General features: G+C 46.1%; 1 protein-coding gene across 1 annotated transcript; it reads left to right on the top strand.

The window, feature by feature from the left end:
* Nucleotides 1-216: 216 nt before the first annotated feature.
* Nucleotides 217-2,797, top strand: LOC119271961. The gene is made up of 3 exons (XM_037553588.1): nucleotides 217-262; nucleotides 1,870-2,452; nucleotides 2,618-2,797. The coding sequence occupies exons 1-3, from the start codon at nucleotides 217-219 to the stop codon at nucleotides 2,724-2,726; spliced, it is 738 nt and encodes a 245-aa protein (XP_037409485.1). The 3' UTR covers nucleotides 2,727-2,797.
* The last annotated feature ends 11,949 nt before the right edge of the window (nucleotides 2,798-14,746 follow it).

Below are 14,746 nucleotides of genomic sequence, written 5' to 3'. Positions count from 1 at the left end.
CCGGAAAAAAACCGTTTAAAAGCCGAAAACGCGTGGGAAAAAAAAAGAAAATCCGAAGAAAGCGTCCAAAGCGCGACACGTGGCGAATGGCTGAGAGCGCGTAAAATGGCGCTGATCGTTGTGAGGCTCCCGAATGAGCACTCGTTAACTAGTTGCTCCCCTCTTCTCTTCTGCTGGGACCGTGTGGGTTGGTTGGTCTTTTACCCAACATTCACAATGGCTGAGTTGTGTGTTGCAGGCCTGGACTCTAATGAAGGAGAATGTTTGTCTTATTGGCTCTAGCGTTCAGGCATGGACTCAGAACATTTTTCAGATACATCTTGAACTTTTTATAAGATACATAATGATTTTTCTCAAATACATGATGACATTTGTAAAAGTATTTGTGAATTTATAAAACACTATTTAAAAACTTAAAAATATTAATTGTTTAAAAAATGTTCAGAAGCGTTTAAAAATCTCAGCGTCTACAAAAATATATTAATTCTATAATAAAAACGTTCACTCTTTTTTTTCAAAAATAATACCTATTAATAAAATTCAACATATATTAAAAATGCATTGTGTGTATTCAAAAAATGTCCATCATATATTAAAGAATTAATCACCATGTATTATAAACATTTCACCCTGTATTAGAAGAATAAAAGATAAATAAAAATCCAAACACTTTTTAATTTTGTGGTTTAAAAAATCTAGAATAGTTTTTGAAATACGAAACATTTTTAAGAAAGGGAACTTTTTTGAAAACAAAAAAACCTGAAACAAAATAAAAGACCGAAGAAAAAACAAACAAAAAGGCATTTGAAACGGAACAAAAAAACTGCTTCAAAAGAACGTGCAACATGTGCGTTGAAATGGGTTAGTGCTCCTCAGTCGCTTTCAGGCTTTGTATGCCCTCAATTAGGATTATTGTTGTCCTGGCATAGCAATTATTTTAGGGGAAACACACTCACTTTATTGCTCGAATAAAAGGTGTATCGGAATTACATTAATGTCATGAGGGTTCAAAAACCACACATGACGACCTTTAGGTAAAGAAAGAGTATGGTTCGCTAAGCTATGAGCTTCCACATTCAATGACATCCTTCTTGAACAAAAGAGCAAGAAACAAAGTATAAAGCTCGTTGGTTGATCTCATGGAGTTGTCGCGTTCGATCCTGAAGATCCCTTCATCAGGTCACTCACCACTCCTTTGTAGTCCGTTGCAAGTTTATTCTTTGCCAGCTGAAGGTCCATTGCCAAGGCCAACCCTTCATGATATGTCATTGTCTCTAAAATTTCAGGATCATTCACTCCTTCAATCATTACTGCCAAAGAACCCAAGTAGACTCGTGATCAGTTGCGTGCAACTGCACTGAAAGAACCGCAAGAGCCATCTCTGGCTACAGCCCCATCACACGTTATTTTTGCTTGTGCCTTCCTCAGGAGGGATCCATCTTGGAGCACTGCTTATACTCACCAGACTAGGCTGTGCGAGCAGCTTCTTGATCAAATTCAACTCCTTCGTGAACCTTTTAATGAACATATGTATTCCCAGTAAACTTTTTTGCTCTCCCTCGTAAATGAGTTTGCATATTGCATGCTAGATAGCCCATAGTGAAATAACCAAGGTAGTAAGTTGAGCATGTGATAATGACTCGGACATCACCAAAAGACAATTCCTTGCAATTGGTTCGGCGGCCGCTAGCACATACTGAATCAGGTCATCGCGCGGTGCATTAAATCAAGGTAAATGCGTGTACCTGGCGCACCGGTCCAAACTTCGGTCGGTCGACTCACTCACACCGCGCGTAGCGCTAACGCAGGAAGGGACACGTCATCCCCACAAGGGCCCCGCACACCGCCCTGCTCCCTTATCCTCTTCAGCGCGACTGCTGGCCGCACACCGCCCTGCTTCCTTATCCCTTTTCTTCCTGTCCTGCCCACGCCGCTGCTCCTGCCTATCTATTTTTCTCCTACGCCATTTGCTGCTGCTGCTGCAGCACGGGGCGCCTCCCTCCCCACGAAGCCACATCGTCGTGGTGGAGCTGCTATTGCTGCTGCACGGGGCGCCCTCCTCCCCTGGAAGCAAAGCAGCGACTAGCAGGACTACCAGCCATGCGTGCTACAACGGCTGCGGCAAACCATGCTACAACGGGCCATGGAAAAGCTGGAACCGGGCGGCAGAAAAGCTGCGACCGGGGCCACAGAAGCTGCAACGGGTATGCCGTGATAAAGCTGGAACTGGCGTTCATATTTGCTGGAACCAGTGTCAAGATTTGCTGGAACCGGCAATCAAATTTGCTGGAATTGCTGTCGCGAGGGCGTCGTTTTACTGCAACCAGCCGTGGCGTTTTGCTGGAATGAATTTTCTCCACTTCGAGGGCGACCATGGTGACCACAGTGATCATGATTCGCAGTTCGAGGACGGCAGCGCTACTCCGACCAGCACTTCCCTGCTACAAGCACCGTACGTGATGCTACAATCTGCATCTCGTTTTGCTACAACCACGCCGACTTTTTGCTACGACGCATCGCCGGCGTCGATTTTTTACTACAACCACGCCGGCGTTTTGCTACAACCCGCAAATTGTTTTGCTACCACGCACCAACGCTGCCCTTTTTTTTGCTACAGCTGGTTGCATTTTTGCTACAAACGGCGCTGCCATTTTCTACTACGCAACACCGGCGACGAACAAATAGCTACGACCGGCGAGTTTGTTTTTCCTTGGGACGAGCGGTGATTTTTCTGCGACCGGCAGAGCTGTCACGACCGGTTTTCCAATAAAAATATTTATTGAAAAACCAATCTTTTGAGTCCAGTATGAGAAAAATCCTCCTTACTGGTAGACAAATTCTTGATACAATAAGCCAGTAGCATAAAATATATTACAGGGTCGAGCTACGGTTGCTCAACCAAATTATTACAAGCACGCCAATAATTATACATAATGGCGGATATGACACAGTGGTGTGGAGGCATACTACTGACTCGAGGATAGGGTGGTGGAAAATCACAGTGGGGACTGAGATACATGACTCTAAAACTGGCATCTCATCGAGCGTCGAGGTGAGGCTCAATGAATTTATTTGCTAGCGGAAGCGGATATAATACAGTGACCAAATTCAGGGTCGCACGAGACTGACTGGGATTCCTCTAGGCGTCAAACTCGCTATCAAATTCTTCATCCATGAGGTCGCCTTCGTCAGCATCTGGCCAAATCAACAAGCCAGGCGAGTACTTTGAAAGTACTCGCAAGACAGTTTGGACATAAGATATAACAAATGCATGCATGGATGCGTCATGATTAATTTACCAATGCACATTCAAAATTTAGCAAGCAAGGTAAGTAAAAAGGGAATCGGCGGTAGTCCGCCTGAAAACCCAACAAAAAGAAATAATAGGAAACCGATCGGGTGTAGCGACGCCTCGAAGGGTGAACAGATAAATAAAGATCATGCCGCAGTCGGGCGTCTAAGCGACACCACGTAAAGGGCTTAACTAAAAATAAAAGACATGCGTGTCACAGTCGGACGTCGGGGCGACATCACAGAAAGGGCTTATATTGAAAGTAAATAACAGTACTGCCGCAGTCGGACGTCTAAGCGACATCGCAGAAAGGGCTTTTATTGAAAGTAAATAATAACAATGCCACAGTCGGACGTCTGAGCGACATCGCAGAAAGGGCTTTTATTGAAAGTAAATAATAACAATGTCACAGTCGGACGTCTGAGCGACATCGCAGAAAGGACTTTTATTGAAAGTAAATAATAACAATGCCACAGTCGGACGTCTGAGCGACATCGCAGAAAGGGCTTTTATTCACAAGTAAATAATACTCATAATAAATATTCAATTCATGATAATAAACGGGTTAGTCCATCCACAGGAATAAACATTTAACCGGACTTAGCACTCATGTGATTCACCGGAGTCTCTGTCATCAAATCTGACATTTGTCAGGATAAGATAATACCGAACTTGGACAAGGAATAGATGATTCAAAGGAATATATGACTCTGCAGAGTTTGTACGAAAATTTTTCCCACAGCCAACGGATTTTCGTAGTCACGAAGGACTAGTTCCGTTTACGGTCTTTCGGAAGAAAACACAGGTAGCCAGTACACACCCATCCTACCTCTCGATGCCAGGAATCACCTTAGACATCGTCCAAGAAAAACTTTTGAGACGGGGAGATCACAATCTCGAATAGCATGGGATCAAATTTATATACGCGCGCTCTAAGGGGTGCCCCCCTCTCGGTCCCAACCGGAAACACCCATGCCCCTGACCGGATGACTGGCTTTAATCCAGGGCCATGGAACCATCATCACGGCCTCTCCTTTTGGTGTGTACCAAGAAAGCGGTTTGCAACTTACTAAGCCATATTCCTTGCGGAAAACATGTGGTAGTACAGGGAAGGAAAAATGGAAGGAACTGGACCGATACGGGTTGACACTGAAGTCATATAGTCTGGCATAAGACTGGCATGCTACAACACTGCCATCTTACCCGTCTACATGCCAACACATGGCCATGCATAATCACATCCATCCACTTATGGATTTTCGAAACTCACTTGCCTCAACGTTGCATGTAACATGACATTCGTCGGTATGCTCATCAACATGCCATGAAACTACTTAATGCAAACATGCCAAAACAATCATCATATCAAAAGTTCAAACATGCTTGCCTGGTTCAGAGTAGTCGGAGCCTAGCTCGGTGAAGTTCGCGGTCCTGTCACCTCCTTCGGTATCTAGGGTATAAAGAAAATATACGCGCTATCGTGAATACCGTGAGGTGCAAAAAAATTTCTCCAAATATTTTTCAAATAAATCTGATAAAAAACTAGACAAAATTTCAAAGAGGATAGAAAAAGAATCAAACGAAAATACTCTTCTGTTTAAAAGTTATTAGTGTTTTTGTCCAGGGACCTTTCTATAATGAAACAGAAACTTTCCGGGGTTTTCTTTATAAAAACAGAAAACGCTTCAGTCTCGAATACGTCAGCACAGCGGGGAAGACGTATTTTGCCCGAAGGCATTTCCAGAAAACGATTCAAAAAAGGAGAAAAAGCTGAAGGGGAGGACCCACCCGTCGGGTTTGAAAACGGAAACAGAGTTCTGGCGCCCGAGGGCCGCGGTGGTCGCCGGCAGCGATCCACGGCGAGGCAGGAGGATCGGAGGGTACCTCCGTGTTCAGGGCGTCATTCCGCGTCGGTTGGTGGTGGTGGTGGTCGCTGGCGAACACCACGTCGGCGGCGGCCCTTGCTCCGGCGGACGGTGGTTCGGGCGTGGATGGAGCTCGTCGGAGAGTGCTGCGGAGGGCAAATCGAAGTGGGGGTTAGCTCACTGGATGCCCTAGGAGGCTACGGATGAGGTTTGGGCGCCGGGAATAACCTCACTGTAGTGAATCGAGTAGGTGGCCGAGGCGGAACGAGGCGGCCGGAGTTGGGGAAGAAGGGCCCCTCGAGGCTCTTCTCGTGACTGAGCAGGGTCTGGTGAGGTGGTGGAGGTGTGCGGGGTCGAGAGCGAGCTCGGGGGTGCTATATATATCCGGCCCGAGGCGGTTGCCGCGAACGGGATAAGTCCGGCGAGTGATTACGGCGGTGCAGTGCTTGGTCGGGAAGTTTAGGGGGTTGGCCATCAACGTGGAGGTCCACTGGCTCCACTCCGACGCTCAACGGACTAGGATTAGAAGCTTAGGGCAGGTTTTGTCGGAACGGGACGGCGCGGGTCCGTCGGCGGCAGAGAGCGCGCCCTGTGCTTGTCGGGCCACGGCGACGGTGCAGCGGGGCTGTGCTGGCATGCATGAGCCATGCTTAGGGCTAGGGAGCAAAGGGCGGCACGGAACGGCGTTGCACTGCTGGTGCTGCCACTGTTGGCTGCTACGGGTGGCGTGGCCACCGCAAAAGCTGCCAGCTTCGGCGATGCTCGCCGCCTCCGACGCCAGGAACCAGCCAAGTGCACGTGCGGCGCTCTGGACAGCGAGGAGGGGCTGCGCGCATCGCGCCACAGCGCACTGTCGACGCGTGACTGAACCCTGACGAAGAGAAACGACACTGAACTCTGAAACTCTGAATTTTTCTGAAAATGCAGGGAAACAGTGCCGGCCAGGTGTTCGACAGAATGATTTTGGTATGTAGGGGTTTCTCCTTGAGCTGAAACTTGGTGGGGTGGCCTCTCATTGCACCAGGAGGCTGCCTGAATTTTGGTAGAATTTTTGGAGAAGAGGAGATATGAATTTCACCAAATTTGGCAAATCTGGTCCAAACTTGCAGAGACTGAAATTTGAAAAATTTGAAAAGAGGGAGAGTGGATCAAGATGGTTCTGGGTTGTGGATGCTAAGGACAATCCAGAGGAGTTGGTTTGAGATAAAACTCAAAGGCAATGAGGTACTTGCTTTGAAAATTACTTAGGCTCATAATGAAAGACAGAATTTTTTTGGGAGATAAAATAAATGAAATAAAATTCAAAAATGGTTTGGACTTGATGGGATAGAGAATTTAGATTGTTCCAAAGTGGAGGGAGGGGTTTTGGGAGGTATCTCCACATGAGGCAAAATAAAATCATGGGTGGTTCCAAAATGAGGGAAGCCCCAAAAACTCCTAGGGTTTTCCTTTTAAATGAAAATAATCAAATTCAAAAAAAAATACATTTGAGAGGAGAAGAATTCAGAAGAAAAGTTTCCATAATTCAAACACCCAATTTGAAAAGGATGTAAATGAAAATCCTTGCCAAAGGTGAAAGTTTTTAAGAGAGAGGTTTTCTGGAAAAAAAATTTAAATGGCCTCTCTTCAAAAACCAACAAAGTTTTTGCTAAAAACCAAAAGAAAATTTTGGAGTGTCACAACACCTACCCCCTTAGGAAAAATCTCGTCCCCGAGATTTCAGCTGATCCTTAAATAAGTGTGGATGCTCTGCCCGAAGAAAATCCTCTCTTTCCCAAGTTGCTTCACTTTTGGTGTGATTGCTCCACTGAACTTTGAAAAACTTGATGGTTTTCTGTCGGGTCCTCCTTTCAGACTCCTCTAATAATTTTACTGGACGTTCCCGATAGGTGAGGTCTGGCTACACGTCAATGTTCTCATGGGATACTTGTTTCTCTGGGTTGCTTACGCACTTCCTCAATTGCGAGACGTGGAACACGTCGTGGACATCGGATAATTCTTCGGGTAAGTCTAGCTGGTAGGCTACAGTGCCCCTTCGTGCCACTATACAGAATGGTCCGATGAATCTTGGTGCTAGCTTTCCCTTAATCTTGAATCGTTGCAGGCCCCTCATAGGTGATACTCGTAGGTATACAAATTCACCGGGTTCGAATCTGACCTCACGATGTTTTCGATCGTAATAACTCTTCTGTCGGCTTTGAGCGGTCTTGAGTCGGTCCCTGATTAGCTTGACCTTTTCCTCGGCTTCTTTGAGCATGTCTGGGCCGAAGATACGGCTGTCTCCGGTTTCTGACCAATTTAGCGGGGTACGACATCTCCGTCCGTATAGGGCTTCAAAAGGTGCCATTTGCAGGCTGGCCTGGTAACTGTTGTTGTATGCGAACTCGGCATATGGCAGGCTTTCTTCCCAACTGGTCCCATAGGTGAGGACACATGCTCTCAGCATGTCTTCTAGAATTTGGTTTACGCATTCAGCCTGTCCATCAGTCTGGGGATGGTAGGCTGTACTGAAGGCCAGTTGAGTTCCCAGAGCCTGTTGTAAATGATCCCAGAATCTCGAGACGAACTGAGTGCCTCTGTCGGATATTATAGTCTTCGGGACTCCATGCAGACAAACTATACGGGAGAGATAAATCCTGGCAAGCCTTTGGTTGTCTTCACTGGAATGAAATGTGCCACCTTGGTTAATCTATCGGTGACGACCCATATGGCATCATTCCCGTGTCGTGACCGAGGTAGTCCGACAATGAAATCCATCCCTATTTCATCCCATTTCCACTCAGGTATTTTGTTTGGTTGCAGTAGTCCGGCTGGTCTTTGATGCTCAACTTTTATGCGTTGACATGAATCGCAACATGCAACGAATGTGGCTATGTCCCTCTTCATACCGTGCCACCAAAATCTTTCCTGAATATCCTTATACATTTTGGTTCCTCCAGGGTGGATCGAATATGGGGCGGTGTGGGCTTCGGCTAGAATTTGCTGTTTGAGGTCCTCTATATTTGGCACGCAGAGTCTGTCTCCGTACCATAATATTCCTCCATCGTCTATGACGAACTCCGAGGCCTTGCCCATACTCACCTTACTTCTAATTCCTTTGATGCTGGGGTGACCAGGCTGAGCTTCTTTAATTCTCTCCACAAGGTCGGGCTGTATTTCCAAGTTTGATATGGTGCCTTCCGCGATCATTAACAAGTTGAGTTTGGCAAATTCTTGTTGGAATTCAGGTCTCAAGCTTTGCAGACTGTTTTCGTCGGAGCTGGGGTTCCGACTAAGAGCATCGGCCACTACATTTGCTTTTCCTGGATGATAGTGGATACCAACATCATAATCCTTTACCAATTCCAACCAGCGTCGTTGCCGTAAGTTTAGTTCTGGCTGTGTGAAAATATATTTGAGACTTTTATGGTCCGTGTATATTTCACATCGATTTCCAAGTAAGAAATGCCTCCATTCCTTGAGTGCATGAATGACTGCTGCCATTTCTAAGTCATGAGTGGGATAATTTTCCTCATGCTTGCGAAGTTGCCTTTAAGCGTATGCGACAACCTTGCCTTCTTGCATCAACACGCACCCGAGGCCCTTTCGGGATGCATCACAATACACTTCAAAATTCTTGTGTATGTCTGGCACAATTAATACCGGTGCTGTTGTTAATTTCTGTTTTAGCTCTTGGAAACTTTTCTCGCAGGCTTCTGTCCATTCAAACTTCTAGTCCTTCTTGAGTAACTGCGTCATTGGCTTGGCTATGGTGGAGAATCCTTCAATAAATCTGCGGTAATATCCTGCCATTCCCAAGAAGCTTCGTATGTCCGTTACGCTGGCTGGTGACTTCCAGCCAAGTACGACCCTGACTTTCTCCGGGTCCACTGCGATACCGTCTTGGGTCAGTACGTGGCCTAGAAAACCTACTTGTCTTAGCCAAAATTCGCACTTGCTGAACTTGGCATACAATTGATGTTTCCTGAGTTCTCCTAGCACAATCCTGAGATGTTCCGCGTGCTCTTCTGGTGTCTTGGAGTATACCAGAATATCGTCGATGAATACCACAACGAACTTGTCCATAAACTTCATAAATACTTTGTTCATGAGGTGAACAAAATATGCGGGGGCGTTTGTTAATCCAAATGGCATTACTGTGAACTCATATAGTCCATATCTGGAGGTGAAGGCTGTTTTGGGGATATCTTCTGTTCGCACTTTTAATTGATGGTATCCTGACCTTAAGTCAATTTTTGAGAATACCTTGACCTGAGCGAGTTGATCAAACAAATCGTTTATCCGGGGCATCGGGTATTTGTTCTTGACTGTGACCATGTTAAGTGCTCGGTAGTCTATGCACAATCTCAGTGTTCCATCCTTCTTTTTGCAAATAAAATTGGTGATCCCCAAGGTGAGGAGCTGGCTCGAATGTATCCCTTGTCCAGCAATTCCTTTATTTGTTTCTTCAACTCAATCAACTCGGATGGTGCCATTCTGTATGGTTTCTTGTATATGGGGGTGGTTCCTGGTGCTAGCTCAATGCTGAATTCTATCTCTCGGTCTGGTGGCATGCCTGGTAGTTCTTCGGGGAATACATCTGGAAATTCACACACTACTGGAACCTTGTTTAGCTCAGAAACGTCCACCTTATTCAATCTCGGTTGCCGGGGTATTTTTCTTTCTTTGGCTGACACTCTTATTGTCTTCCCGTGGTGGTGTATGAGAATTACGGTCCGGTTGAAACAGTCAATAAAACCTTTGATGGTGGTTAACCAGTCCATCCCTAGGATGACATCCAGTCCTTTATTTTCCAATACAATAAGATTGGCGTGAAACTTAAATCCTTCAAACTCAATAACCACATCTTGACAGTAACTCTGAGTAACTTGCTCAATCCCAGGGGACTTGATGATCATGGATTTTTCCAAGGGAAACATCGAAAAATTATTTTGCAAAGCAAAACTTTTCGAGATGAATGAGTGAGAAGCTCCAGAATCAAACAAAACCATGGCAGGTATTGTGTTGACAGGAAACGTACCGAGTACGATATCCGGGGTGTTCTGTGCTTCTTCTTTGGTCACGTGGTTCAGATGACCCTTCCTGTGGTTGTTGTTGGGGTTGAAATTGTTTCGCTTGGGTGCTGAATTATTGCCACCGTTGTTCGGCTTTGGGGTCGAGTTCCTTGGCTTGGGGCACTGCTTGGCATAGTGCCCTTCCTCTCCACAAGCGTAGCAAGTAACGCCTGGGCGATATGTGAACTCCTTGTCCCTTGCGTGGAAATTCTTGGTTGGGCGTGAGACATTTGTCGTAGGTTTGTGTGTCCCACCTTTCTGAAAATCTGTCTTGCTTCGGTGGTTGCGCGCAAGAGTAGTCTGGTCTCTTTTTCGCTTGCGGAAATCCTCCAAGCTACGTCTCTCATTTTCCAGAGTAATGGCTTTGTCCACTAGTGTCTTAAAATCTGGAAAAGTGTGCACGACCAGTTGGCATTTAAGCGCGGGCGCCAGACCGTCAAGGAATTTCTCCATCTTCTTGCTTTCAGTCATACGCTCTTCATTGGCGTAGTGAGACAATAGAGTAAATTGACCGTTGTAATCTGACACTGTCATGTTCCTTTGTTTGAGGTCATCGAACTCTCTCTTCTTGATTTTCATAATACTCTTAGGAATGTGTGCACCACGAAAACCTTCCTTGAAATCATCCCAGGTTATATCATTTTCGTTAGGGTGCATGTGTAGAAAATTCTCCCACCATGATGCAGCTGCTCCTGTGAGATAGTGCGGGGCATATAGTACCTTCTTGGGGTCTGAACATTTTGCAATAATTAATTTTCTCTCCATATCTCGAAGCCAATCCTCGGCTTCAAGAGGCTTGTCAGTATGAGAAAATGTTTGGGGACGTGTCTTCTGTAGCTCAGATAACTTGGAATGCTGCTGATACTGTCCATGGTGATTTCCCATGTTGATGACTCGGTTCATCATTTCCCGATGTTGTTGCTGACTCTGCTCATAAAGGCGGCACATTTGGGAAAGTGCCGTTTCACTGACTAGTTGACTTGACTGCTCTTGTGCGAAATTGTTGCCTGGTTGAGTGTCATAATTTTGACTTGACTGCCCTTGTGTGAAATTGTTGCCCGGTCGAGTGCTATAATTTTCCTCTGGTGGATTTGGCATGGAGCGAGTCCAAGGACGAGACATTTTTCACTCTGGGGATATATTTTGTAAAACCCATAAGAAAAGCGAAAAGGGTCGCAAAAACAATTCCATAAATGCACAAAGCTGGCAAATAAATTAAATAACCAAGCTTACTTAAGAAAAACAAATTGATTTGCGCACGGAGAAGGACTGCTCATTGCATATCTTACACGCGGGCGGTAATTATACAACACATCACTCAGGATATGCGCACATAATCCTGACATGTTATTTAGGCTAGTGCACTTCTCCCAGTTCCTACATGATGCGCAAACAAGCTACTCCTCACAACCTATGTACATATAAACATATCGTACAAAGCGGTACATTGTATGGCGGCTAAGCGTACTCAGTCGGAGATGTTGACGATCTCCTTTGCCCTGCCGAGGGTGAGGCATAGCGAGGCTGGGGACTCGACTTCCTCCTCGCTAATAGGCTCCATACGTGTAGTGTTGCGCCGAGTAGATGGAGCGGGTGCCTGGGGCGGAGCAACACGAATTAGCTCTTATGCTAATAACCGATTAGCGATCGCATCTAGTGGCTTCCTACAGTCAGCCTGGCTCTGGTACCAAGCTTGTCACGACCGGTTTTCCAATAAAAATGTTTATTGAGAAACCGATCTTTTGAGTCCAGTATGAGAAAAATCCTCCACTGGTAGACAAATTCTTGATACAATAAGCCAGTAGCATAAAATATATTACAGGATCGAGCTATGGTTGCTCAACCAAATTATTACAAGCACGCCAATAATTATACATAATGGCAGATATGACACAGTGGTGTGGAGGCATACTACTGACTCGAGGATAGGGTGGTGGTGGAAAATCATAGTGGGGAGTGAGATACATGACTCTAAAACTGGCATCTCATCGAGCGTCGAGGTGAGGCTCGATGAATTTATTTGGTAGCGGAAGCGGATATAATATAGTGACCAAATCCAGGGTCGCACGAGACTGACTGGGATTCCTCTAGGCGTCAGACTCGATATCAAATTCTTCATCCATGAGGTCGCCTTCGTCAGCATCTGGCCAAATCAACAAGCTAGGCGAGTACTTTGAAAGTACTCGCAAGACAGTTTGGAAGTAAGATATAACAAATGCATGCATGGATGCGTCATGATTAATTTACCAATGCACATTCAAAATTTAGCAACCAAGGTAAGTAAAAAGGGAATCGGCGGTAGTCCGCCTGAAAACTCAATAAAAAGAAATAATAGGAAACCGATCGGGTGTCTGAAGCGACGCCTCGAAGGGTGAACAAATAAATAAAGATCATGCCGCAGTCGGGCGTCTAAGCGACACCACGTAAAGGGCTTAAACTGAAAATAAAAGACATGCGTGCCATGGTCGGACGTCAGGGCGACATCACAGAAAGGGCTTATATTGAAAGTAAATAACAGTACTGCTGCAGTCGGACGTCTGAGCGACATCGCAGAAAGGGCTTTTATTGAAAGTAAATAATAACAATGCCACAGTCGGACGTCTGAGCGACATCGCAGAAAGGGCTTTTATTGAAAGTAAATAATAACAATGCCACAGTCGGACGTCTGAGCGACATCGCAGAAAGGGCTTTTATTCACAAGTAAATAATACTCAGAATAAATATTCAATTCATGATAATAAACGGGTTAGTCCATCCACAGGAATAAACATTTAACCGGACTTAGCACTCATGTGATTCACCGGAGTCTCTGTCATCAAAACTGACATTTGTCAGGATAAGATAATACCGAACTTGGACATGGAATAGATGATTCAAAGGAATATATGACTCTGTAGAGTTTGTACGGAATTTTTTTCCACAGCCAACGGATTTCCGTAGTCACGAAGGACTAGTTCCGTTTACAGTCTTTCGGAAGAAAACACAGCTAGCCAGTACACACCCATCCTACCTCTCGATGCCAGGAATCACCCTAGACATCGTCCAAGAAAAACTTTTGAGACGGGGAGATCACAATCTCGAATAGCATGGGATCAAATTTATATACGCGCGCTCTAAGGGGTGCCCCCCTCTCGGTCCCAACCGGAAACACCCATGCCCCCTGACCGGATGACTGGCTTTAATACAGGGCCATGGAACCATCATCACGGCCTCTCCTTTTGGTGTGTACCAAGAAAGCGGTTTGCAACTTACTAAGCCATATTCCTTGCGGAAAACATGTGGTAGTACAGGGAAGGAAAAATGGAAGGAACTGGACCGATACAGGTTGACACTGAAGTCATATAGTCTGGCATAAGACTGGCATGCTACAACACTGCCATCTTACCCATCCTCATGCCAACACATGGCCATGCATAATCACATCCATCCACTTATGGATTTTCGAAACTCACTTGCCTCAACGTTGCATGTAACATGACATTCGTCGGTATGCTCATCAACATGCCATGAAACTACTTAATGCAAACATGCCAAAACAATCATCATATCAAAAGTTCAAACATGCTTGCCTGGTTCAGAGTAGTCGGAGCCTAGCTCGGTGAAGTTCGCGGTCCCGTCACCTCCTTCGGTATCTACGGTATAAAGAAAATATACGCGCTATCGTGAATACCGTGAGGTGCACAAAAATTTCTCCAAATATTTTTCAAATAAATCTGATAAAAAACTAGACAAAATTTCAAAGAGGACAAGAAAAGAATCAAACGAAAATACTCTTCTGTTTAAAAGTTATTAGTGTTTTTGTCCAGGGACCTTTCTGTAATGAAACAGAAACTTTCCAGGGTTTTCTTTATAAAAACAGAAAATGCTTCAGTCTCGAATACGTCAGCACAGCGGGGAAGACGTATTTTGCCCGAAGGCGTTTCCAGAAAATGATTCAAAAAAGGAGAAAAAGCTGACGGGGAGGACCCACCCGTCGGGTTTGAAAACGGAAACAGAGTTCTGGCGCCCGAGGGCCGCGGTGGTCGCCGGCGGCGATCCACGGCGAGGCAGGAGGATCGGAGGGTACCTCCATGTTCAGGGCGTCATTCCGCGTCGGTTGGTGGTGGTGGTGATCGCTGGCGAACACCACGTCGGCAGAGGCCCTTGCTCCGGCGGACGGTGGTTCGAGCGTGGATCGAGCTCGCCGGAGAGTGCTGCGGAGGGCAAATCGAAGTGGGGGTTAGCTCACTGGATGCCCTAGGAGGCTACGGACGAGGTTTGGGCGCCGGGAATAACCTCACCGTAGTGAATCGAGTAGGTGGCCGAGGCGGAACGAGGCGGCCGGAGTTGGGGAAGAAGGGCCCCTCGAGGCTCTTCTCGTGACTGAGCAGGGTCTGGTGAGGTGGTGGAGGTGTGCGGGGTCGAGAGCGAGCTCGGGGGTGCTATATATAGCCGGCCCGAGGCGGTTGCCGCGAACGGGATAAGTCCGGCGAGTGATTACGGCGGTGCAGTGCTTGGTCGGGAAGTTTAGGGGGTTGGCCATCAACGTGGAGGTC

This window comes from Triticum dicoccoides, chromosome 3A (assembly GCF_002162155.2).
Source record: "Triticum dicoccoides isolate Atlit2015 ecotype Zavitan chromosome 3A, WEW_v2.0, whole genome shotgun sequence".
NCBI classification, from domain to species: Eukaryota; Viridiplantae; Streptophyta; class Magnoliopsida; order Poales; family Poaceae; genus Triticum; species Triticum dicoccoides.
Note: the sequence above shows the minus strand (reverse complement) of the source record. Positions and strands in the feature narration are given on the sequence as shown.